The sequence below is a fragment of the Quercus robur genome, chromosome 5 (assembly GCF_932294415.1).
Source record: "Quercus robur chromosome 5, dhQueRobu3.1, whole genome shotgun sequence".
Taxonomy (NCBI): Eukaryota; Viridiplantae; Streptophyta; class Magnoliopsida; order Fagales; family Fagaceae; genus Quercus; species Quercus robur.
The window spans coordinates 76,765,074-76,788,770 of record NC_065538.1 but is presented as its reverse complement, the minus strand read 5'-3'; the positions used below and the strand labels follow the sequence as shown (position 1 = coordinate 76,788,770).

General features: G+C 37.6%; 1 protein-coding gene across 1 annotated transcript in view; it reads left to right on the top strand.

Annotated features, from left to right (window-relative positions):
- Window positions 1-23,697, top strand: part of LOC126727175 (probable dolichyl-diphosphooligosaccharide--protein glycosyltransferase subunit 3B) — a 41,479-nt gene continuing 17,782 nt past the window's right edge. Inside the window, exon 1 of the mRNA XM_050432721.1 lies at window positions 1-70. Within this exon, the coding sequence (XP_050288678.1) occupies window positions 12-70 (59 nt within the window). The 5' untranslated portion in view covers window positions 1-11. The remainder of the gene's footprint in view (window positions 71-23,697) is intronic.

The following is a 23,697-nucleotide window of genomic DNA, read 5'->3' as shown; positions in this document are numbered from 1 at the left end:
AATCCACAACCATGTCTCCCACTCACTCTCTCCCCCTCCTCCTCCTCATTTCCCTTCTTCTCATCTCAACCTCAATTGGTTCCACCGACTCGGTCCAACTCTTGGAGCTCCAATCCCTCTAATCCCGATCCAAATCCAACATAATCCACCTTAACAACCACTCCATCTCTTTCTACCCCACCTCCATAAAAACCATCTCTTTCTACCCCACCTCCATAAAAACCCCTAGACCCACTACCTCCACATCTTCTTTGACGCCACCCAGCTCCACGACAAGTTGGAGCTGCTTCCAAATATTCCTTTATTTGAATATGATTTAATAGTTCAGAAGCTTAGTGACTTGGGCAAGACTTTTGCAGCAAAGATGTTCTACAAGAGAGCTTGTGCTAAGAAGATTGGATTACAGGATGCTACTTATGGATGTATGTTAAGGGCATTGTCTAAGGAACAGAGAGTAAAGGAGGCAATTTCGGTATATCGATTGGTCTCAGAAAGGGGTATTACAGTGAATGATAAGAGTTATCAAGCCTTTTCCAATGTTCTTTGTATGGGAGATTAGTTGGAGGAAGGTTGTGAATTGTTAAGGGATGTCATAAGAAAAGGGCGTAATACTTGTTCAATGGAATTGTCTGAATTTGTAGTGTCACAATGTAGTAAAGGTAGGGGGAAAGAGGCAGAGGAATTGGTCGATGTAATTTTTGATAAAGGGTTATTGAAAGTTCAAAAACGTGTACAAAAACACTTTTGAACGTTTAGACCCCCAAAAACCAATTTAATCAACACACGCAATATGTTAAACAATAGTGTGCGGAAACTTAACATATGCTATAACATGGTATTGATTAAACAACTATCTAAGCCACAACAAAATAAACCACAGCAGATAATGTAAAGGCAGAGATAGAGAGGAAGGAAGATGCAAACACAGCGATAACACCAGATATGTTATCGAAGAGGAAACCGAAGACCTCGGCGAAAAACCTCTCCGCCGCCCTCCAAGCGGTAATCAATCCACTAGAAAATACAGTTGGGATACAAGGACAGCAATAGACCCTCCAAGCCTAATCTACCCAATGCACCTAAGCCCTCCAAGCTTCTTGCTCCAACGAGGTTGCGCCGAACCTTTTTCTTTTCTAGCTTTCCGGATTCCGCTACTTCACCGTAGCATCAACCAATGAATATTGGCTCCTTCCTAACTGCTTCCCAGAACTCCAAACGACTGTCTCACAGAGATGATAATGGTGAGAACCAGGTTTGGTATAAAGGCCTCTCAAGGATTTGACAATGGAGAGGAAGAGAGTGAGGGATTTTGATGAGACTCTAAGGTAGAGATTGTGGGTAAAACAATCTGGTTTTTCTTTAGGGTTTCTCTCTCAAAATTCTCTCTGGAAGCTCTCTTTCAATCGTGGGTTAAAAGGGTATTTATACTGAAGAGGAGTGGAATGCGAAACGTCAGGTTTTTCCAAAACAGGGGTGGCTCGCGGCTTGACCTCGCGGCTTGACTAAGTCGCGAGTTCCAGTCGCGAGTTAACCGTATGGCCAGTTGTCCTGTTTTGTCCTGTAGTGCTCCAGCTAGCATGACTGTTCATCTTCCAGCATGCTTGGCACGTGTGCAGATTCTGGCGGGTTGAAGCCGCGAGTCCAGTCGCGAGTCCCAGCCGCGACTCTCTGTTTTCTTGCACACTCTTGAGCAATCTTCACACTATCTCACTCACTACCCTTACAACAATCCCACCTAAATACAGGGTTACTAAATGCTGAATTACAAGCAAATTTGGCACGGAATAAAGCCAATTAGATGGTTGAATAAATTCAACCTTACAATCTCCCCCTTTGGCTAATCCGTGACAAAACCCTAAAACAGACTCTAGACTTAACATGTGAGTTGGGAACAGTTGATCAAAACTCACTCACACCTAACTCTAGAAGCTGTGAAGCACTTGAATCATATGAACATAAACTCCTGAAACACAACAATACACCATGATCATTGTAAGCAGAAAATTATTAATGCATATGAAACAGGCAAAAAGAGATCAAGCATAAGATGGAGTTAATGAACAAACCATGGCTTGATCAACCAAGTGAACACCACAAAGTAGTGATCACAGTGTTCATTCACACTTGGAATGAACACAAAGACATACAAGTTAACAAGCACAAGGCAAGACACTTGTATGCTCAACACTCAACCAATGCATAGCTCACATGGCATATGCATCTAGGAACAATCCTACAAGGGCACAAGAGTGACAGTACATAAACCACAATGCAGAACATTTAGATTTAAAATACTGATTTCACATAGCATAAAGGCTGCACTTAAGCATGGTACAAACCACAAGGCCTACAAACTATGCATAAAACATAAACCCTCAAAGCTTACAAAAGCATATGGGTACAAACCAACAAATACCTGAATAACATCATCAAACATATATAAAAGTTTTATCCAAGAATATATGAAAAGAGTTAGAAACAGTTTATACACCAAAACCCAGTGTATTAAAAACATAAAAAAAAAACATAAAAACACTAATTACTCCCCCTCAACAAATTACTCCCCCTCAAAAGCTGCTTTTCTGCTTCAATTATCAATGAACTTTCTCCCCCTTTTTGACATGGAATGGCCAAAGGGTCACTGGTCATGCTGAGTTGTGAAGCTGTCAAGTGTAGCAGCCAAGACATCAATCTGGTCTTGCATGGCTCTCATTCTGTCAGAATGCTCAGTCTGGACTGCCCTGATCCCATCAAGCCTTTCCAGAATGATCTGGAAAGCATCTGGAGGTGCATCTGCAGAAGTTGAAGCTCTGGACCTCTTGCCACTCCTCCTTGGTGTTGAGGTGGATGCATGCCCTGCTGCCTCTGCATCAGTCTCCATTGGGACTTCCTCTCCTTCATCACCTTCATCTTCTTCTCCTGGAAGCCTAACACTGATCCTTTTGCAGGTAAGTTTGTTGATTGCAGAGGGTGTAGACATGTGACTGATGTCTTGAGGAATTTGAACACCCTTCCTTCGAAAAATCCTCATTAGGAGACTAGGAAAGATCAGTTTTGGTCTAGATGTTGTTCTTGTCTCATCCACAATGATGTCAAAGATGTGGGAACTTATATCTATGAAGTTCTTCTCTTTGAGATCCATCAGAAAAATTGCTCTAGCACAATTGATTGTGGTCAACTTCTTAATAGGATAAAGGTTAAACATCATGATTATGGTGAGAACCCTCATGTCCACTGGAAAGGCAGTGGTATTCAAACACTTCCCTTCTCTCTGCCCACCTATCCTCTGTTGAACTGTTTCAATAGAGACACTCCTATCCTTGAAATTTATAAACTCCTCATCATCCAAACCCTCAAGCCCTAGTACATCATCTATGACATGTGCATCCAAGATGAATTCTTTCCCTCTAACCCAGCAATTTAACTCATTCTCCTTTATCACAGCATTTGAATAAAATTCTCTAATCAGAGGTTCACACACCAAAGGGAAATCACTCAAAAGTTTGTCCCATCCTCTTCCTTCAAAACAACGGGGAATAAAAGTTTGCCTTAGATCGTCCAAATCCACAAATCTTTCTTGAATGATTCCTGCATTCAAGAAGTTATCCTTGTATCTCTCAAAATGATGAACTGACCTAAACAATCTAGGATCCATCTTAAGTCTTTTGTCAGCCCTTTTAGCAGTAGATTTCTTCTTCTGGGGTGAAGGGGCCATCTGTGAACAATCAGAAAAGGCCACAACAACATATAACAATATATGTGCACAACCAGTCAGTACCATGTATTTAACAGAGAGAGATATCAATCAAACAAGTGAACTTCAAACACTTAACCAGCAAGCAATTTAGTTCAACCATATAGATAAACTAATCCTAGGATAGGAAACACATGAACAACATGGTGAAGCTATCCTGAAGGCAAATAAATGACATTGAGGCAGATTATGGAAAATGATATGACATACACACAAAATATTGAGCCTAACAGAATCTTCCCACAGATTAACACACATGCACATCTTGCAAAGGAAAACACACAATTTCAACAGAACCAAAAGTAACATCTCAACAGCTCATAGTTCAGAATGAAATGAAAGGAATACTTAGCTAAGCACAAGAGCAATAGGACAAAGACTATCATTAACACAACCTATAACAACAGAATCCACAAGCTAAGCAAGAACAAAAAGCAGAGACCGAACCACAAACCCATTTCAAAGACACAATCAAATGCGAAAAATCGAGGGTAAAAGCACAAAATCAAGTAGAAAAGAGTGAAAATCAGAAAACCCATACCTGGAACTCGACGATTTTGGGCTGTAAGGATGCAACACAAGAGATTGGAAAAGGGAGCACGGAGTGTTTGGGAGGGAGAGTGTTTAGAGAGAAGATGAACAGTCACAAAAATTCGAGGGAAAAACTGAAAAAGTTTAAAAACTGCTCCTGTTTCTGCAAAACACGCGATTTTCGCGACTGGTTCAAGTCGCCACACAGTCGCCAGCTCAAGCCGCCAAAGCACTCAAGAGGAAAATTTTGAAAAATTTTTCTAAGTGTTTTTCGCGACTGGAAGGTCTACCCGCGAGTGAGTCGCGAGCTGAGCCGCGAAAATCTCTGAGTGAATCTCGCGACTGGACCTTCCACTCGCGAACAAGTCGCCAAAACTGACCAGCGAAGATGCGACTGATTCTCGCGACTTGACACACCCGCGACTGAGCCGCCAAAACAGGACAAAACTGTATTTTTGAAATTTTCAGATTTTTCAGCAAAACACTTTCCAAAAACACCTAAAACACTCAAAAATCTTTTTGTGCTTGAATTAACAAAGATTGAGTATGTGAAAACACATTTTATCAAGTACAATCACACAAATGAATATGGCATTTATCAAACATAAACTTGTGTGTTGTGTGTGGATATCAACAATGAAATAGTCCTTTGTCTAATGTGAAGCTTCAATGATCAATTCAACCAAGGCATACACAATTAGCACTAGATCATGTGACCAATCTCAATTATAGAAATATGAATATATGACTTCCCACACAACTTGATAACATAACTTGGAGCCTTTCATTTGACTCCACTTTCAGCCATAACATTTGATCTTTTGAGGCAATCATCTCTCATTGTGAGAGGGATAAATAACATTTTTCTTTGAAGAATAGGCCTTTGGCCTTTTTGAAAGAAGTTTCACTTTTAATATAGAGTCGCTTACCCTTTTTCCTAGTCAAATACTAGAATGTGCGACAGGCTTTTGCAGCTCAATATCTCTTTTCATTTGGAGATTTACATTTAGTGAGCTCTTTTTAGCAAAAAAAATAAAAAGTGGGAAGAAATATAGACACAAGTCTATGCATGTTTCAAGATCAACATAACCATTCACTAATCATTCATGACAAGTTTGAAGATCTATTTACAACAATCACATAGATTTCAAGATTTTTCCCAAAGTGATATGAGTGCATGAAAACAAGCAATGCTCGACAATGCACAAAGCCATTAGCACAAAGGTACAAGGCAAAACGAGTTTTAAGACAAAAACTCAACAAAGTCAATCAAATGTTTAGATTTTCAAATTCTTTATGTGATTTCTGGATTTTTGACTCAAGAAACAAAAAGAATGATAAAACACAATTAAGAGATATTCACAAACAAACAACCAAAATCAAAAACAACAAGCATACCAAACAAACATAGTCACAAAGCATAGGAAGTATTAATGCATGGACATGTTGTAATGCTTATGCATGAGTACCCCTTTTCACCCACACGACACTTGCGTTTGGGGTGATTTCCTTAGAGGATTGGGTACGGGAGTTAGGGCTTTCAAACCTTCGTGAGAAGCTTTCCAAGCAGTTGGTGAATGCACCAATCATCTTCATCACGTTCATCATTCCGGGATCTCCGTTTTGCTCTCTAGGTTGATCCCCTGCCCACGTTCTCCTATCAACTCTTGGTCCTCCTGACCTTTGAGGAGTAGCACTGTTCTTTGCTCTCAGCTTTTGGCAATTTGGTCGAGTGTGCCCTTGAAGTCCACAGTAATGGCACACATACATTCCTCTAGGACCTCTTTGTGGTCGAGGACGTGACTTGGCACGAGACTCAGACCTGCCCACATACTGATTATGATGATTCAGCATCCGTTGGTCCACCACATTCTTCTTCTCCTCCACCTCGAGGTTCGCACTAGTAGAGTCAGCTACAACTGGATCTTTGGACTTCACAAACTTCACTTCTTTAGTGACATTTCCAGTTGAGCTACTTCCTCCGGTATATCCCAGTCCGGATTTGTCTGAGAAGCTCTTTTGAGATGATATAACATCATCAAGCTTCTTGGTGGTGACCCTCTCTATTTTTGCATTTGCTTGAACAACCTCATTCTCAAGGAATCTCACTTTAGTGTAGGCTTCGGACAGCTCACCATTAAGGGTTTCAATCTCGCATTTGGCCTCCCTATACCGGATTAGGAGACTTTTGTAGTCCTCCTCAGCCTTCTTCATCTTTCTCACTGCAGCCTTGGCCACCCTTGTGTATTCGCCAGATTTCTCCAACAGTGAATTGTAATTTTCTTGAAGAGTAGCTGTGCTTTCTTCTTCTTCAGCTTCTGATTCTTCAACAATTCCTAGTGAGTCATCCTCACTATGTTCTCCAAGGTCTTGAACAAGCAAATTCAATTCATCCGAAGACTCAACATGAGCAATAGTCATGAAAGCTGAGTAGTTCCCTTCTCCATCACAGCTCTCCTCAGATTCTGAGTCGGACGAATCTGAATCACTCAAAGTCGTGGCGTACACCTTGCCTTTTGATTTCAAATAGTTAGGACATTCCCTCTTGAAGTGTCCATGCCCGTTGCATTCAAAACAAGTAACACCTTGTGTGGATTGGGATTCTTTTCCATCTTTCCTCTTGAAATCCCTCTTCTCCCTTCCAGAATTTTGGAAATTTCTCTTATCATCAAATTTTCCATTGTTTTTGAATTTCAAAAACTTCTTGAAATTTTTAACAAGATAGGCTACATCCTTGTCAACCATATCTTCTCCTGACGAGCCTTGATCTTCCACCTTCTCATTAACGGTCTTTAGAGCAATGGATTTACCCTTCCGTTGATTTGGCAGCGACATTTCATAGGTCTGTAAAGAACCAACCAGCTCCTGCACCTTGATGTCGTCAAGATCCTTGCTCTCTTCAATGGCTGTCACTTTGGCACGGAAGCTTTCCGGCAATGATCGAAGGATCTTCCTTACAATCTTAGAATCCTCCATCTTCTCCCCCAAGTTAAACTTGCTGACAACTACTTCATTTAACTTCCCATAGAACGAGTCGAAAGACTCATCCTCACTCATCTTGAGCTCCTCAAACCGAGTGGTCAGCATTTGTAACTTGGTATCTTTCACCTTCTTCGTGCCTTCATAAGTTGTTTCCAGAATCTCCCATGCATCTTTGGCAATAATAATGTGAGAAATCCTGTGAAATTCATCTGGAGACACACCACAGAAAATAGCATTTAGTGCTTTACTGTTAGCATTAGATGCAGTAAGTGCTGCCTTATCCCATGTGGATTTGGCTGCTTCAGGTTTGGTCCAACCCATCTCAACAGCATCCCACACGGATTCATCAATAGAGCATAAAAAGGCTCTCATACGAACCTTCCAAAATGCATAATTACTTCCATCAAAATATGGAGGTGCATTAAGGGATTGAGACCTATCCATCTCAAAAAGAAAGGGGGTCAAGGATCACACAATGGTAATGAAACCAAACAGATGTGTACCCGCTCTGATACCAATTGAAAGTTCAAAAACGTGTACAAAAACACTTTTGAACGTTTAGACCCCCAAAAACCAATTTAATCAACACACGCAATATGTTAAACAATAGTGTGCGGAAACTTAACATATGCTATAACATGGTATTGATTAAACAACTATCTAAGCCACAACAAAATAAACCACAGCAGATAATGTAAAGGCAGAGATAGAGAGGAAGGAAGATGCAAACACAGCGATAACACCAGATATGTTATCGAAGAGGAAACCGAAGACCTCGGCGAAAAACCTCTCCGCCGCCCTCCAAGCGGTAATCAATCCACTAGAAAATACAGTTGGGATACAAGGACAGCAATAGACCCTCCAAGCCTAATCTACCCAATGCACCTAAGCCCTCCAAGCTTCTTGCTCCAACGAGGTTGCGCCGAACCTTTTTCTTTTCTAGCTTTCCGGATTCCGCTACTTCACCGTAGCATCAACCAATGAATATTGGCTCCTTCCTAACTGCTTCCCAGAACTCCAAACGACTGTCTCACAGAGATGATAATGGTGAGAACCAGGTTTGGTATAAAGGCCTCTCAAGGATTTGACAATGGAGAGGAAGAGAGTGAGGGATTTTGATGAGACTCTAAGGTAGAGATTGTGGGTAAAACAATCTGGTTTTTCTTTAGGGTTTCTCTCTCAAAATTCTCTCTGGAAGCTCTCTTTCAATCGTGGGTTAAAAGGGTATTTATACTGAAGAGGAGTGGAATGCGAAACGTCAGGTTTTTCCAAAACAGGGGTGGCTCGCGGCTTGACCTCGCGGCTTGACTAAGTCGCGAGTTCCAGTCGCGAGTTAACCGTATGGCCAGTTGTCCTGTTTTGTCCTGTAGTGCTCCAGCTAGCATGACTGTTCATCTTCCAGCATGCTTGGCACGTGTGCAGATTCTGGCGGGTTGAAGCCGCGAGTCCAGTCGCGAGTCCCAGCCGCGACTCTCTGTTTTCTTGCACACTCTTGAGCAATCTTCACACTATCTCACTCACTACCCTTACAACAATCCCACCTAAATACAGGGTTACTAAATGCTGAATTACAAGCAAATTTGGCACGGAATAAAGCCAATTAGATGGTTGAATAAATTCAACCTTACAGTTATTACTAGATTCCTCTTGTTGTTGCTTGTTGGTGAGACATTACTACTCCAGCAGATGAATTGATTCAGCTATTACATTGCATATTAAGATGGAAAGATTGAATGTGAGTTTGGATATAGCAACTTATAATGTGCTTCTCACTAGACTTTTAAGAGCAAGGAGGATTGAAGAAGCAGTCAGGGTATTTGATCACACGAGAGGGAAGAATTTGGTGAGCAGTGAAACCATCCCTTGTAAATTGGCCATCATAATCTGTAGACCATGGACTATAGTTATTATAATGCCATGAGTCTCTTTGTTTCTTACTTTCTTTTCTAGAACACTCATAAGATTCAAATTAAAATATCCAAACATCTCTTGAGATGTGGGACAAAGAAGTTTACATGTATTCTATGAAAGTTCAAATAGTGTAAAAACACCCTTGAACGTTTAGACCCCCAATTTACAAATTAATCAATTCAAGCTTTATGTCAAACAACTAGTGTGCGGAAAATGAACAAAAGCTATAATATAGAATTGGAAAAACTATCTAAGCCAAATTAAAAACACAACCCATAGCAGATAATAAAAGGCAAAGATAAAAGGGAAGGAAGATGCAAACACAAAGACAACATGCGATGTGTTATCGAAGAGGAAACCGAAGCCCTCGGCATAAAACCTCTCCGCCGCCCTCCAAGCAGTAAACAATCCACTAGAAAATGTAGTTGGGATACATGGACAGCAATAGACCCTCCAAGCCTAATCTACCCAGTGCACCTAAGCCCTCCAAGCTTCTTGCTCCAATGAGGTTGCGCCGAACCTTTTTCTTTTCTAGCTTCTCGGATTCCGCTACTTAACCATAGCATCAACCAATGTGGATTGGTTCCTTCCTAACTGCTTCCCAGAACACCAAACAACCCTCTCACAGTAATGAATATGGTGAGAACAAGGTTTTGGTAAAATGCTTCTCAAGGGTTTGGCAATGGAGAGGAAGAGAGTTGAGGAATTTGAAGAAACTCTAATGTATAGATTGTAGGTGAATCAATCTTGTTTTACTCTAGGGTTTCTCTCTTAAAATTCTCTCTGGAAACTCTCTTTCATTTGTGGGTATAAGGGGTATTTATACTGAGGTGAGAGGAGAATGTGAAACGTCAGATTTTTCAAAACAAGGGTGGCTCGCAGCTTGGCCTCGCCTCTTGACTGAGTCACGAGATCCAGTCGCGAGATAACCGTATGGCCAGTTGTCCTGTTTTGTCCTGTAGTGCTCCAGCTAGCATGACTGTTCACCTTCTGGCATGCTTGGCACGTGTGCTGCATCTGGCAGCTTGCAGCCGCAAGTCACCCGCGAGATCAAGCCGCGAGTCTTTATTTTCTTGCACATTCTTGAGCAATCAACACTCTATCTCACTCACTACCCTTACAACGAAACCCACCTAAATACAGAGTTACTAAATGCTGAAATACAAGCAAATTTGGCATGGAATAAAGCCAACAAGATGGTTGATTAAATTCAACCTTACATTCTAAGAAAGAGAGAATGAAAAGTTCCGCTTCCTCCGCTCCTGTATATTACCATGATTACTGTACCAAGTGAGGCACATGTTCGCTTCCTCTCTCTTCTTGCTTAATTCATTGCCTATTGGGACAAATATGGGCATGCTCTTAATCACTCAATGAGACTGATAAAACCTCAGATTATTTGCTGTATATGATACCTTCCTCTTATCCAAGAGAAAAACTAGCAAAATGATCACTTCATTTTTCCTATGTTGAAATTAGAATTTAGATTCAGAAGCGACTTAAAATTATATGTGCATCTCCTAGAATTTAAACCCAGGATACTGTCTCCAATTATGTACATGTAAATCTTTGCCCTCAACAAGAACAGTTATGTATGTATAAAAACAGTTGCCACACAAAGTAAACTTCAGTGCAAGTAGGATAGGACCATAGCAACAATATTTTTATGCCATCAACTTGGATCGACTCATTCTTTCTTATTTGTGCATTAATCGCTCTCCTTTGAACATAACTAAACCATCTCATGCGAGGGGCTTTACTTATCTTTAAGTGGATTTCTTCATTTTGAATCCTATTTTTAGTGTATTTTTACTTATCTATCTTAATATTCTTATTTTAGTTACACTTATTTAACAAATATATTCTTCCTAAGAATCCAGTATGTTGTTGATGTTGGCCTCACTCTGCAAGCATAAGTTGGAATGAGGTGGGTTCAAACCCTATATCTCTTATTCAATGACAAGAAACTTTATTAATTGAGCTAATTAGAATCTATGGCTATTATGACTTCAATACAAAATCAGGATATATATGTAATCCTGGATTTGAATAGAGAGAGAGAGAGAGAGAGAGAGAGAGAGTTTAAAAAGATTTCTTTTAAAAAAAATTGAAAGGTTAAAAAACTCTCTAACTTTCATCTTGGGGCAATTCTGCAACAGACTTTGTGATTTATCATGGGATGCAAATGTTTCACGTTTTAGTCAATATCAAGTACCTTTCAGTCAATAAAGGTCTTGTGAGAGATTTCAAAGAAATGTATGGGAAAAAAGGCAAATAAAGCAATAACTGCTCCTCGCATTCACAATCGTGATTCTCACAAACCAAAATCACGATTAGGAAACCCGTTCTTGTACTCTTGTAAGATATATGTGGGAACTGGGGAAAAGAAGCAATGACTGCTCCTGTCATCCAAAATCAACATTAGGAAACCCATTCGTTTGTCCAGTTTTGTTGTCTCGTGGAGTCAAAATCTTTAGCGTGCCCGTTTTCATTGCGTCCTATTAAAGGTCTCCCCACCCACCATGTTCGGTTAGCCATCTATATTGGTTTAAATAGATGATTGGGTATCCGTATCCCCATAAAACCACACAAGCCAGAAGCATTGAACAAGTTATGGGACTTGTTCGAAATACAAGAATGTCAGTTCTTGTACTCTTGCTATGTTGCTTTTGTTTAGATTCTGGTTCTTCCTTAGACACCATTACATCTTTTCAACCCATCGAAGACTCTGACTACATAATCTCCAATGGGAGTGCTTTCAAACTAGGATTCTTCAGCCCTGTAAATTCTACCAACTGCTACCTCGGAATATGGTATAATAAAAAGTCTGTTCTACCTGCCCAATGGGTAGCTAACAGAGAGAAACCCCTCAAGGATTCTTCTGGGGTTCTTACTATATCTGAGGATGGAAATCTTGTAATATTAGATGGACAAAAGGAGATTCTTTGGTCATCAAATGTTACAAACTCTGTTGCCAATTCAAGTGCCCAGCTTTTAGATTTGGGGAACTTAATCTTGCGAGAAAGCACTACAGGGACAATTGTATGGGAGAGTTTCCAACATCCTTCTGATACAATCTTGCAAAGGATGAAATTTAGTACTAATGTAAGAACAGGTGAGAAAGTGCAAGTTTCTTCATGGAAAAGCCCTTCTGATCCATCCATTGGAAGCTTCTCCTTTGGTATTCAACCTCAAAGTCTTGTTCAATATTCATTTGGAAAGATAGTAGACCATTTTGGCGTAGTGGCCCATGGAACTCCAGGAGCTTTATTGGAATACCAGAAATGTCTTCTGTATATTATGATGGATTTAGTCTCACAGGGGATCAAGATGGAACATATTATTTCAGTCGTTCTTTTGTGAGCAATCCTTTTATTTCTTTTGTGAGCAATTCTTTCATTCACTATGTCTTGACTACAGAAGGAGATATAGAGGAAAGATATTGGGATTATGAGAAGGACGATTGGGGGATCTCGTGGAATGCTGTGAAGAGTGAGTGTGATGTTTATGGTATGTGTGGGGCATTTGGAAGCTGTAATTCACAAAGTTCACCAATTTGCAGCTGTTTACCTGGGTTTGAGCCAAAGAACACAAAAGAATGGAATAGAGGAAATAGGACTAGTGGATGCGTAAGGAGGACACCGTTGTCACAGTGTGCAGTGGTGAACAGTAGCATTGAAGCCGTCAAAATGGATGGGTTTTTGAAACTGAAGTCGATGAAGGTGCCAGACTTTGCAGATTCATCACCTGCTCATGAAGACTATTGCAGACAACAGTGTTTAGAGAATTGTTCTTGTATAGCTTATGCATATGATAGTGACACTGGTTGTATGTCATGGACTAGAAGCTTAATTGACAAACAAAAATTTTCCAGCGGCGGAGTTGATCTTTACATTCGTGTTGCCCATTCAGAACTTGGTGAGTTAGTTTTTTATTTTTTTATCACTGTCTTAGATTTTAAGTTTTCTGAATTAAATAAAGATGAAAGGAGAGCAGACTCTCTTCCAACTAAAGGTGAGTTTGGTTCAGCTTTTTAAAATTTGGCTTTTTGAAAAAGTGGAGTTTTCAAAAAGTGTAGTATGAAAAAGTGCCTTTTCAAAAAACTGAGTGTTTGGTAAAAGCTGTTAAAAAGTACTTTTTGAAATAGCTGAGTGTTTGGCTAGCATTTATAAAAGTGGCAGCTTGAGGAGTAAATTACCAAAAAGGACAATGTATATATAAAAGAGTTTATTTCATTGTTAAATCAATATTGTGAAATTATTTTTTCTCACCAATATTAACTAATAATAACCTACCACTTAAGATTTATTGTGAAAATATTATGATAATTTATATTGATTTTAATTTGAACGTACTATTACAATTATTTTTTTCTCACCAATATTAACTAATAATAACCAAATACTTAAAATTTATTGTGAAAGTATTGTGAAAATATTGTGACAATATTTCTTAATTTTAATTTCTTATTCTTTATTTTATATTTCCCTTATTTTATTTTATTTTTTTATCCATATTTCCTTATTTTTTTTTCCTTCTTTTCTTTCCTTCTTTTTTTTTTTTCCTTCTTTTTTTCCTCCACACACGTACCCTTACTTTTTTTTTTTCTTTATTTCCTTCTTTCCTCTTTTTCCCTTCCACTTCCTCCACACACGTGCCCTTACTTTTTTTTTTTTTTTCCTTTACTTCTTTCGTCTTTTTCCCTAGTTTTCACACTCCAGAACGTTCCAGTGTTCCACAAAGTCTCTGCCCCTCTCTCATCCCTCAAAGTCTCTGCATCTCTTCTTTTTTCTTTTTTTTTTGACAGTTCGAAAGCTACAAGAAAGAGAGAAGATGATGATGATGATGATGATGATGATGATGAAGATGATTGAGTTATGGGTTTGTATTTGATTTTGATTTTGGGTTTGGGTTATGGGTTTTTAGTTGATGGTTTAATTTTGAGTTGATTTTCTGTGGATTTTTGGGTTTGATTTTGAGTGATTTTGTTTTGGGTTGATTTTGAGTTGGGTTTGGGATGGGTTTTCCAATGGGGTTTGAGTTGATTTTAAATTGTTTTGTGTTAATTTTGAGTTATTTTTGGTTTGATTTTGTTGATTTTGTGTTTGGATTATCAAATGTTGAAATGGGTTTTGTTGATTGTGGTGGCAGACCGGTGATAGTTGGGTGGTGCTGTGTTTGTAGCAGCACAAAGAGGGCAAAGCAAAGAGATGAGATGAGAGGAATTGAAGGGTAATTTGGTAATTGCCCGAAGAGTCCAATGGATAGATGAGAACGTGCATGGACTTTTTCTAAAATGGACCTCCAGAGCTCCATAATGGCTTGCACGTTCTTAGCCTTGGCCCCAAACGCAATTTTTTCAAAAAAGTTGCGTTTTATGCTAAACCAAACGGGCTTCCCACTCCAGCTTTCTTCAAAACGGGCTTTTTGGGTCCAAAATGTTGAAACAAACGTGCACTAATTCAAATTTTAATTTTGATTGAGAAATTAAGTGTCCGTTTTGGCAAAAATTATTTTTGCCAACCTATTTTTACTATTTAGCTTATTTTTACTACTATTTATGAGTCCCACGACACTTTTTGGTACTATTTATGGGTCTCACTATACTATTTTAACTAACTTTTACCTTTATCTACAGTACTTTCAACAAAAAAATTTTAATTTCAATAAAATAAACGAAACTCAAACGGACCCTAAGAATGGAAGATTTTGTTCATCTTCCACTTCTCCATTTATTTGGGAGATTGAAAATTTTACACTTTTTTTTTAATATATAAGATAGAATTTCTACTATAACTTAATCTAAGTGTATATGTGTGTGAAGCTCCCTCCTGAAGACTTAAACCTCGGCCCTTGCCCCTTACACCTCACAAGCATTTATACTTGTGGAGTGACCACCACACCAAGGGTGCATGGTGGTAAAAAATTTTACACTCTTAAACTTCTATAAATGGATTAAAACACATTAACAGTGTGCACAATATTTGAAGTTTTTTTTTTTTTTTTCATTGAATCAATTTTTTGGGTCTTAATTAAAATTTTTGCACCATAAGAGAGATAGAAAATGCATTCTATTGACCAGTAGAATGGCCTTAATTTTTTTTTTTTTTTTTATAAATTTGCTAGGTTGGCAGTCTTGTTATTATTATTATTATTTTGCATTTGGGGCTTAAGCCCATTTAATTGGCCTAATGGTTGAGCTGCCATTGCTCACAAGCTAATGAAATCCTTGTAACATAAAATTAATTTGAACAAAAAATGGAAAGGAAAATAACGAATTTTTTTTCTTTTCTTAGGAAACAGTAGTACTTATTAAAACATACAAACAAGCTTTTTAAACAGACTTATAATATATTACATAACCAAAGTACCACTATAAAATGATCTAACCTTTGTAGTAATAGCCTGAGGTTATAAGAATTAAAACTCTAATACATACAACCAATGTGGGATAAATATCATTTTTCATTTTTGAGGAAACAGTAGTACTTATTAGAACATATGAACAAGTAGTATATAGAGTTTTTTAAACAAGCTTATAATATATTACAAAACTTGAGTACCACTATAAAAGCGCCTAACTTTTATAGTAGTAACCTGGGATTAATAAGGAAATTGTTGTTAGAAGACTATTTATTTAACACCGTTTTGCAATCTGTTTTGTTTGAATAAAGGTTATACTTTTTTAACCCTTCTGATTTACAGATAAAGTGGGAGATGTAAAAAAAAGTTGTCACAATCAGTGTGATCATAGGAGCAATTTTCATTTCCATCTGCACTTTTTTACTGTGGAGATGGATGGCAAAACAACAAGGTAATTATATTCACACTTAAATTAAATTAGCTCAGTTGACTAGGAAATGCTTCTATATATTACATTACTCACTACTATGGTGAACAATAGCGAGGAAAAAGAAAACGATGGAGACCTTATTTTACAACAGAGGGGAAGCGCAACAAAATTTTAGTAGTGACAACATGGCCCAAGTCAAAATCCAGGAGCTATCGCTATTCAAGGTTGAGAAGCTGGCTAAGGCAACAAACAACTTCCATTTATCTAACAAGCTTGGGCAAGGTGGATTTGGTCGCGTATACAGGGTAATGGATCCTTCCTCCCCAATATCTACTCTAATACCTTTTAGCCCATTAATTTTTACATTTTAAAAAATAAATAAATAAAGGAGGTTCTCTCATTTTTAATGTAGGAATAAACATTTTACTAAGTAGCTAACTCCTTCTCTTACATATTAGCTCTCATAGTTTTACATTTATGTTATTATATTTATTCATTTTAATTATATAATATTAAAATGCTACAACATGTTTGACTAAAGGTTTCTTGTCTAATAATTTGAATATCTAATTAACCATCTGATGTTTGTTTATAGGGAACATTGTCAGATGGACAAGAGGTAGTAGTAAAAAGACTTTCTAAAGCCTCTAGACAAGGGTTACAAGAATTTATGAATGAGGTGGTGGTAATTTTCAAACTTCAACATCAGAATCTTGTTCGGCTCCTTGGTTGCTATGTTGAAGGAGACGAAAACGTGTTGGTCTATGAATACATGCCAAACAAAAGTTTGGATGCATTCCTATTCGGTTAGTTAATTTTGATACCCTTTCTTATATTAGAAATACAATACATTGTTAAATTTTCTCCCAAAAACACAATCAGTGTAATATGATTTTGTAGACTATGGAACAATATTCTCTGTTGTGGTACTTCACTTGAAACAAACTTTCTAATTTTCTTATGACTTCACCACGTGAACTTAATTCATTTGCAAAATGCAAACTATATGTTCACTTACCTTGTGAGTTTCTTTCTCTTATTTCTTTTTGCTTAAACTTGATAGCTCCACACAAAGAAAAACTACTAGATTGGAGAAAACGGTTCAACATTATTGAAGGAATTTGTCGAGGTCTACTCTACCTTCATCGGGATTCTAGATTAAGAATTATTCATAGGGATTTAAAGGCAGGTAACATCTTATTAGATAAAGAGCTAAATCCCAAAATTTCATATTTTGGAATGGTCAAGATTTTTAGAAGTAATGAAGACCAGGCCAATACCAATAGGGTCGTTGGAACTTAGTAAGTACCTTTGGTTTTGGTCAATTTAATTAGATACTTGTGCTAATATATGATGACAAGATTTGAATGTATTTTGTTGTTGAAATTTAGTGGCTATATGTCTCCTAAATATGCAATGGAAGGGCGATTTTCAGAGAAATCAGATGTCTTTAGCTTTGGAGTATTGTTACTAGAGATACTAAGTGGAAGAAGAAACTCTAGTTTTTATCATGATGAGTCCATGAGTCTTCTAGGATATGTAAGTCATCTTTATCTCATTGCCTTTTTTTTTTTTACCTCCAATGCTTGTTAATTTCTTATAAGTTTCAATATTGATGCTAAGAATTTCAATATTCTTTCATGTTTCTAGGCATGGAAATTGTGGAATGCAGGCAACATTGTAGCCTTAATAGACCTAGTCATATCTAAACCATGCTTTGAAATGGAGATTTTAAGATGTATACATGTTGGCCTATTATGTGTGCAAGAATTTGCCAAAGATAGGCCGATTGTATCTGTTGTTATTTCCATGCTTAAAAGTGAGATTGTTGATTTGCCCCATCCAAAGCAACCAGCATTTACTGAAAGGCAGATTGCCTTAGATACCAAGTCCTCTCAACACAGACAAATAAAATGCTCTGTTAACAATGTTACTATTACAATGGTTCAAGGTCGATAAATAGCATGTGTTGTTGACATAATGTCATAGTTATAAATTCATTTTGAACACTTTCACAAGAATCTTAAAACTTTTGTCAATATTCATGAAACTGAATGAATATTTCATACTATTGGTACAAATAATATACATTAATTTTTTTTTTAATCATAAGAGAAGCTTAAGGAAATTTTATATGTCGTACATAATTTAAGTGGAAGTTCATTTTATGCAAGTAAAATACATTGTGGTTGTGGGTATCGATGGAAAAATGCTATGCATCTCAATCTCTTTCTTTCAATCTTACAATTCAAGCTTCAACTTTAGACCACCAAGAGAGGAAATCTCTCTATCATAATTTGTTGTCAAAATAAACTCCATTGCTGACAAACTTGCAATAGCAGGAACACCTGTGATGAAGAGTATCTTATCCTCCTCATTCTTGATGGTTTTGGACAACCCTATGAAGCAACAGTAAACTCCATTCAAGCTTGAGAAACATCTCTCTCTTTCAATGTCATTTTTGGGCTTCCATTCAGTTTTTAAATATAACACTATTGCTATAATATTACATTATTGTAATCTTTCATTAATGTAATCTCAATACAATAATACAAAATTACATTATTTAGGAAGGTGATGAGATTAAGGTGATGTGATATATTTTATAATTTTAGATTATGGTAATCAGAGGCGGAACTACCTTGAGGCTTTGAAAAAAAACCATTTAGTATAAAAAAGTCATCAGACCACCCCTTACCTAGCTGCCTTTTATTCAAATATTTGGTTCTTCCTCTTCAGAATTTTATCATCTTCTTTCTCAGTCGTTTGCTTCCTTCCTTCTTCTTCTCTGTCCTTTTCTTTGTTTGTTCAACAGATAAGGTGGTCCTCTTAATTTCCATTTCTTGTTTAATCCGCTTATCCCACGTGAGAGTAATAAATGATGAAAGTAGCTTCTATAACCCTTCACTCATTGTCTTTTACAGCTTTGATTCCACCACCATTAGGACATGTGCTAAGCTTTTAACCTCTTCCTTTTGCATCTAATTTTTTCTTTTTGTCAATATATCTAGGCATACACGTTTACAGGGGAACATGTTATTATAATATAGTAATTGTTATTATTGGTTATATCATTTTCTTTTTATTGATAAGATATATCATTTTTAAAGATATTTAAAAGTCTTACAATTTTTTGTTTCTGATAAGTGAAAAGGAGAGAAGCAAAAAAGATTAAGTTTATACCAAACTATTGTTGTAAATAAACTCGAAATGGCATTTGATTGATACCTAAACACATTATTCCCTTAATCAAACCGAAACGGTCACCGTACAAAATTTACTACCTTTGTTTTTAAACAATGCTCTCTACCCTCTCTCAACTCTTATTCATTCTCCTAATTGAATGAGTGATATTAGGTATAAAACAAATTTTACTACATTAAGTCTTATAAATTAATGTGTTATCAATTACAGAAATTAATATAAATACTAATTTATTATTTAGTTGAAATGACACTAATTACATTAATTATCACATTAATTTGTAATTTTTTTGTTAAAAATTTTGTAATAGTTTTTGCATTTTTCTAATTGCATATTAGTGCGTTGACAGTTTATTAGTGCCAAATGGACGGTAATTTTCATTTTCATTAAAAATATATTATTCATATTCTGACCCCCTCCTCAATCAAAATCCCGGTTCCATCCTTAATGGTAATGTTAGAAAAAATAAAATATATCATGCAATAACCTTAAAGTCACATTATCGTAATGTACATCACATTAATGACACATCACAACAAACCAAACGCCACCAAGAGTTTTTCAATATCCCATTTGAGAGCATGAACTATTGAGAAAAGAATATAAGGATTCCAATGCTGAAATGCCTCGTGGTTTTCATTGATTAACCAAGCAATAATGGTATTTATACATAACTAACAGCAAAATAACAAACTTAACTAACTAATAACAGGCTCTGCTAATGACTGTTTAGCCACTAACAAATTCAAATGCTTGATACGTGTGGACTGAAGCCACTAATTACAAACCACTAAACTGCAGATAGTTTTACTCTACAACAGCATATACTACTTGTAGTTTTCACAATATGAACACCGCCTTATTCAAAAAATATTACAAATCCAATCGTGGTTGCAGTGGCTCTCATCAAGCTTCTGCACAGTCTTCTGCACTTAGCTTCTTTCTTCTTGACCTTAGAACTTTGACAATTGTTGATACTTACAGACCTAGGTCCGCTTGACAAATTTGTTATAGACCTAATCGCCTTCTCATCATCTGTTATCATCTTATGGAAAATTATATTCTCAAACCCCTACATGATTGTACATTTCAATGCATTTGATTGGACCTTAAAAATGCATGACCTTTCAGTCTTCCTCTTCATCTAAATTCTTCTTTAACCTTCTCCATATCATGGCTCTTCCGGTCTTCCTCTCCCTCGCAGATTTAATCTTGATGTCGGCATCAATCTTGAGGTGAGTTTTATTTTGTTCTTTCACGTAACTCTATTTGGCCTACGAAATTGGAGTTCCGTTTTGTTCTTTCGTTGCCGTTACAAGTGCGAAGCATTTTGGTTTCCTCAATCTGACATTTTGGTATAGCATTAAATTTTTACTCTTGACTTCACTCAGGTCTCAGAATGACTGATGTAGTCTTATTTCTTGATCTCCATGACTCCTAATAGAAATTGTAGTAGCTCCTAATATTTTTTATCCAATGCAAAGGTCAAGTTGGAAAACCTGATTGGCAGCATCCAATTCAGTTCTTCTTTTTCAACTAGCATCTTTGCTTCTAATAATTAGTAGAAATTTACGCAAAAATATAATTTGCTTGCTAGGGATTTTTTATAATCTTTTTATGCTTTTACTTACAATGGGGATGGCAATGCTTGCAGATTGCGACTTGACGAAAAGATCTCTTCATAGAGCTGTATTGGGAGGTACTCTCAAGTCACAATGTAATGGTCAATCCTCACGGCAATAAAAGCTTGTATCAAATACATAAACCTCTTTTTACTTTTGTAAGGTTGAATTTATTCAACCATCTAATTGAATTTATTCAACCATCTAATTGGCTTTATTCCATGCCAAATTTGCTTGTAATTCAACATTTAGTAACTTTGTATTTAGGTGAGTTTGTTGTAAGGGTAGTGAGTGAGATAGAGTAAAGTTTGCTCAAGAGTGTGCAAGAAAACAGAGACTCGCGACTTGGCCTCGCGGGTGACTCGTGGCTGCAAGCCGCCAAACGCAGCACACGTGCCAAGCATGCCAGAAGGTGAACAGTCATGCCAACTGGAGCACTACAGGACAAAACAGGACAACTGGCCATACGGTTATCTCGCGATTGGATCTCGCGACTTAGTCAAGCTGCGAGGTCAAGCCGCGAGCCACCCCTGTTTTGTAAATCCTGACGTTTCACATTCCTCTCTCACTCCAGTATAAATACCCATTTTACCCACAAATGTAAGAGAACTTCCAGAGAGAATTTTGAGAGAAAAACCCTAAAGAAAAACAAGATTGTTTCACCCACAATCTATACATTAGAGTCTCTTCAAATTCCTCAACTCTCTTCCTCTCCATTGTCAAATCCTTGAGAGGCATCTTACTAAACCTTGTTCTCACCATTTTCATTACTGTGAGAGAGCTATTTGGATTTCTGGGAAGCAGTTAGAAGGAACCAATCTTCATTGGTTGATGCTACAGTCTAGTAGCAGAATCCGGAAAGCTAGAAAAGAAAAAAATTCGGCGCAACCTCGTTGGAGCAAGAAGCTTGGAGGGCTTAGGTGCACTGGGTAGATTAGGCTTGGAGGGTCTATTGCTGTCCATGTATCCCAACTATATTTTCTAGTGGATTGTTTACCGCTTGGAGGGCGGCGGAGAGGTTTTACGCCGAGGGCTTCGGTTTCCTCTTCGATAACACATCGCGTATTGTCTTTGTGTTTACATCTTCCTTCCCTTCTATCTTTGCCTTTTTATTATCTGCTGTGGGTTGTGATGATTAATTTGGCTTAGATAGTTTATCCAATTCTATATTGTAGCTTATGTTCATTTTCCGCACACTAGTTGTTTGACATAATGCTTGAATTGGTTAAGTTGTAATTTGGGGGTCTAAACGTTCAAAGGTGTTTATACACATATTAGAACTTTCATTTGGTATCAGAGTGGGTACACTCTTATTGGTTTCAATACCATTGTGTAATCCTTGACTCCCTTTTGAGATGGATCGGTCTCAATCCCTAAATGCACCTCCATATTTTGATGGTAGTAATTATGCTTTTTGGAAAGTTCGCATGACAGCTTTTCTGTGTTCTATTGATGAATCTGTTTGGGATGCTGTTGAGATTGGTTAGACCAGACCTGAGGTAGCAAAATCCACATGGGATAAGGCAGCACTTGCTGCATCTAATGCAAACAGTAAAGCACTCAATGCTATTTTCTGTGGTGTGTCTCCAGATGAATTTCACAGGATTTCTCACATTACCGTTGCCAAAGAAGCATGGGAGATATTGGAAACCACCTATGAAGGCACGAAGAAAGTGAAAGATACCAAGTTGCAAATGCTGACCACTCGGTTTGAGGAGCTTAAAATGAGTGAGGATGAGTCATTTGACTCTTTCTATGGGAAGCTAAATGAGGTGGTTGTCAGCAAGTTCAATTTGGGGGAGAAAACGGAGGATTCTAAAATTGTAAGGAAGATCCTTCGATCATTGCTGGAAAGTTTTCGTGTTAAAGTGACAACGATTGAAGAGAGCAAGGACCTTGATGACATCAAAGTCCAGGAGCTGGTTGGTTCTCTTCAGACCTATGAGATGTCGCTGCCCAATCAACGGAAGAGTAAATCTCTTGCCCTTAAGACCATTAATGAGAAGGTGGAAGATCAAGACTCATCGGGAGAAGATGTGGTTGACAAAGATGTTGCATACCTTGTTAAAAATTTCAAAAAATTCTTGAAATTCAAAAATAATGGTAAATTTGGTGATAAAGGAAAATTCCAAAGTTCAGGAAGGGAGAAAAAGGAATTCAAAAGGAAAGATGGAAAAGAATCCCAACCTACACAAGGTGTCACTTGTTTCGAATGTAACGGGCATGGACACTTTAAGAAGGAATGTCCGAATTATTTGAAATCGAAAGGCAAAGTGTATGCCACGACATTGAGTGACTCGGATTCATCTGACTCAGAATCTGAAGAAGCTGTGATGGAGAGGGGAATTACTCAACTTTTATGACTATTGCTCATGTTGAGTCTTCAGACAAGTTGAATCTGCTTGTACGAGACCTTGGAGAACATAGTGATGAAGAATCACTGGGAATTGTTGAAGAATCAGATGCTGAAGAAGATGAAAGCACAGCCAATCTTCAAGAGAATTATAACTCACTCCTGGAGAAGTCGGGTGAGTACACAAGGGTGACCAAGGCTGCTGTGAGAAAAATGAAGAAGGCAGAGGAGGACTACAAAAGTCTCCTAATCCGATATAGGGAGGCCAAATGTGAGATAGAAACACTGAATGGTGTTCTGTCCGAAACTTACACAAAAGTGAGATTTCTTGAGTAAGAGGTTGTGCAAGCAAATGCTAAAATAGAAAGGGTCACCACCAAGAAGCTAGATGATGTTATTTCATCTTAAAAGAGTTTTTCAGACAAATCCGGATTGGGATATACCGGAGGAAGTAGCTCATTTGGAAATGTCACTAAAGAAGTGAAGTTTGTGAAGGCTAAAGATCCAGTTGTAGTTGACCTTACTACTGAGAAGCTCAAGATGGAGG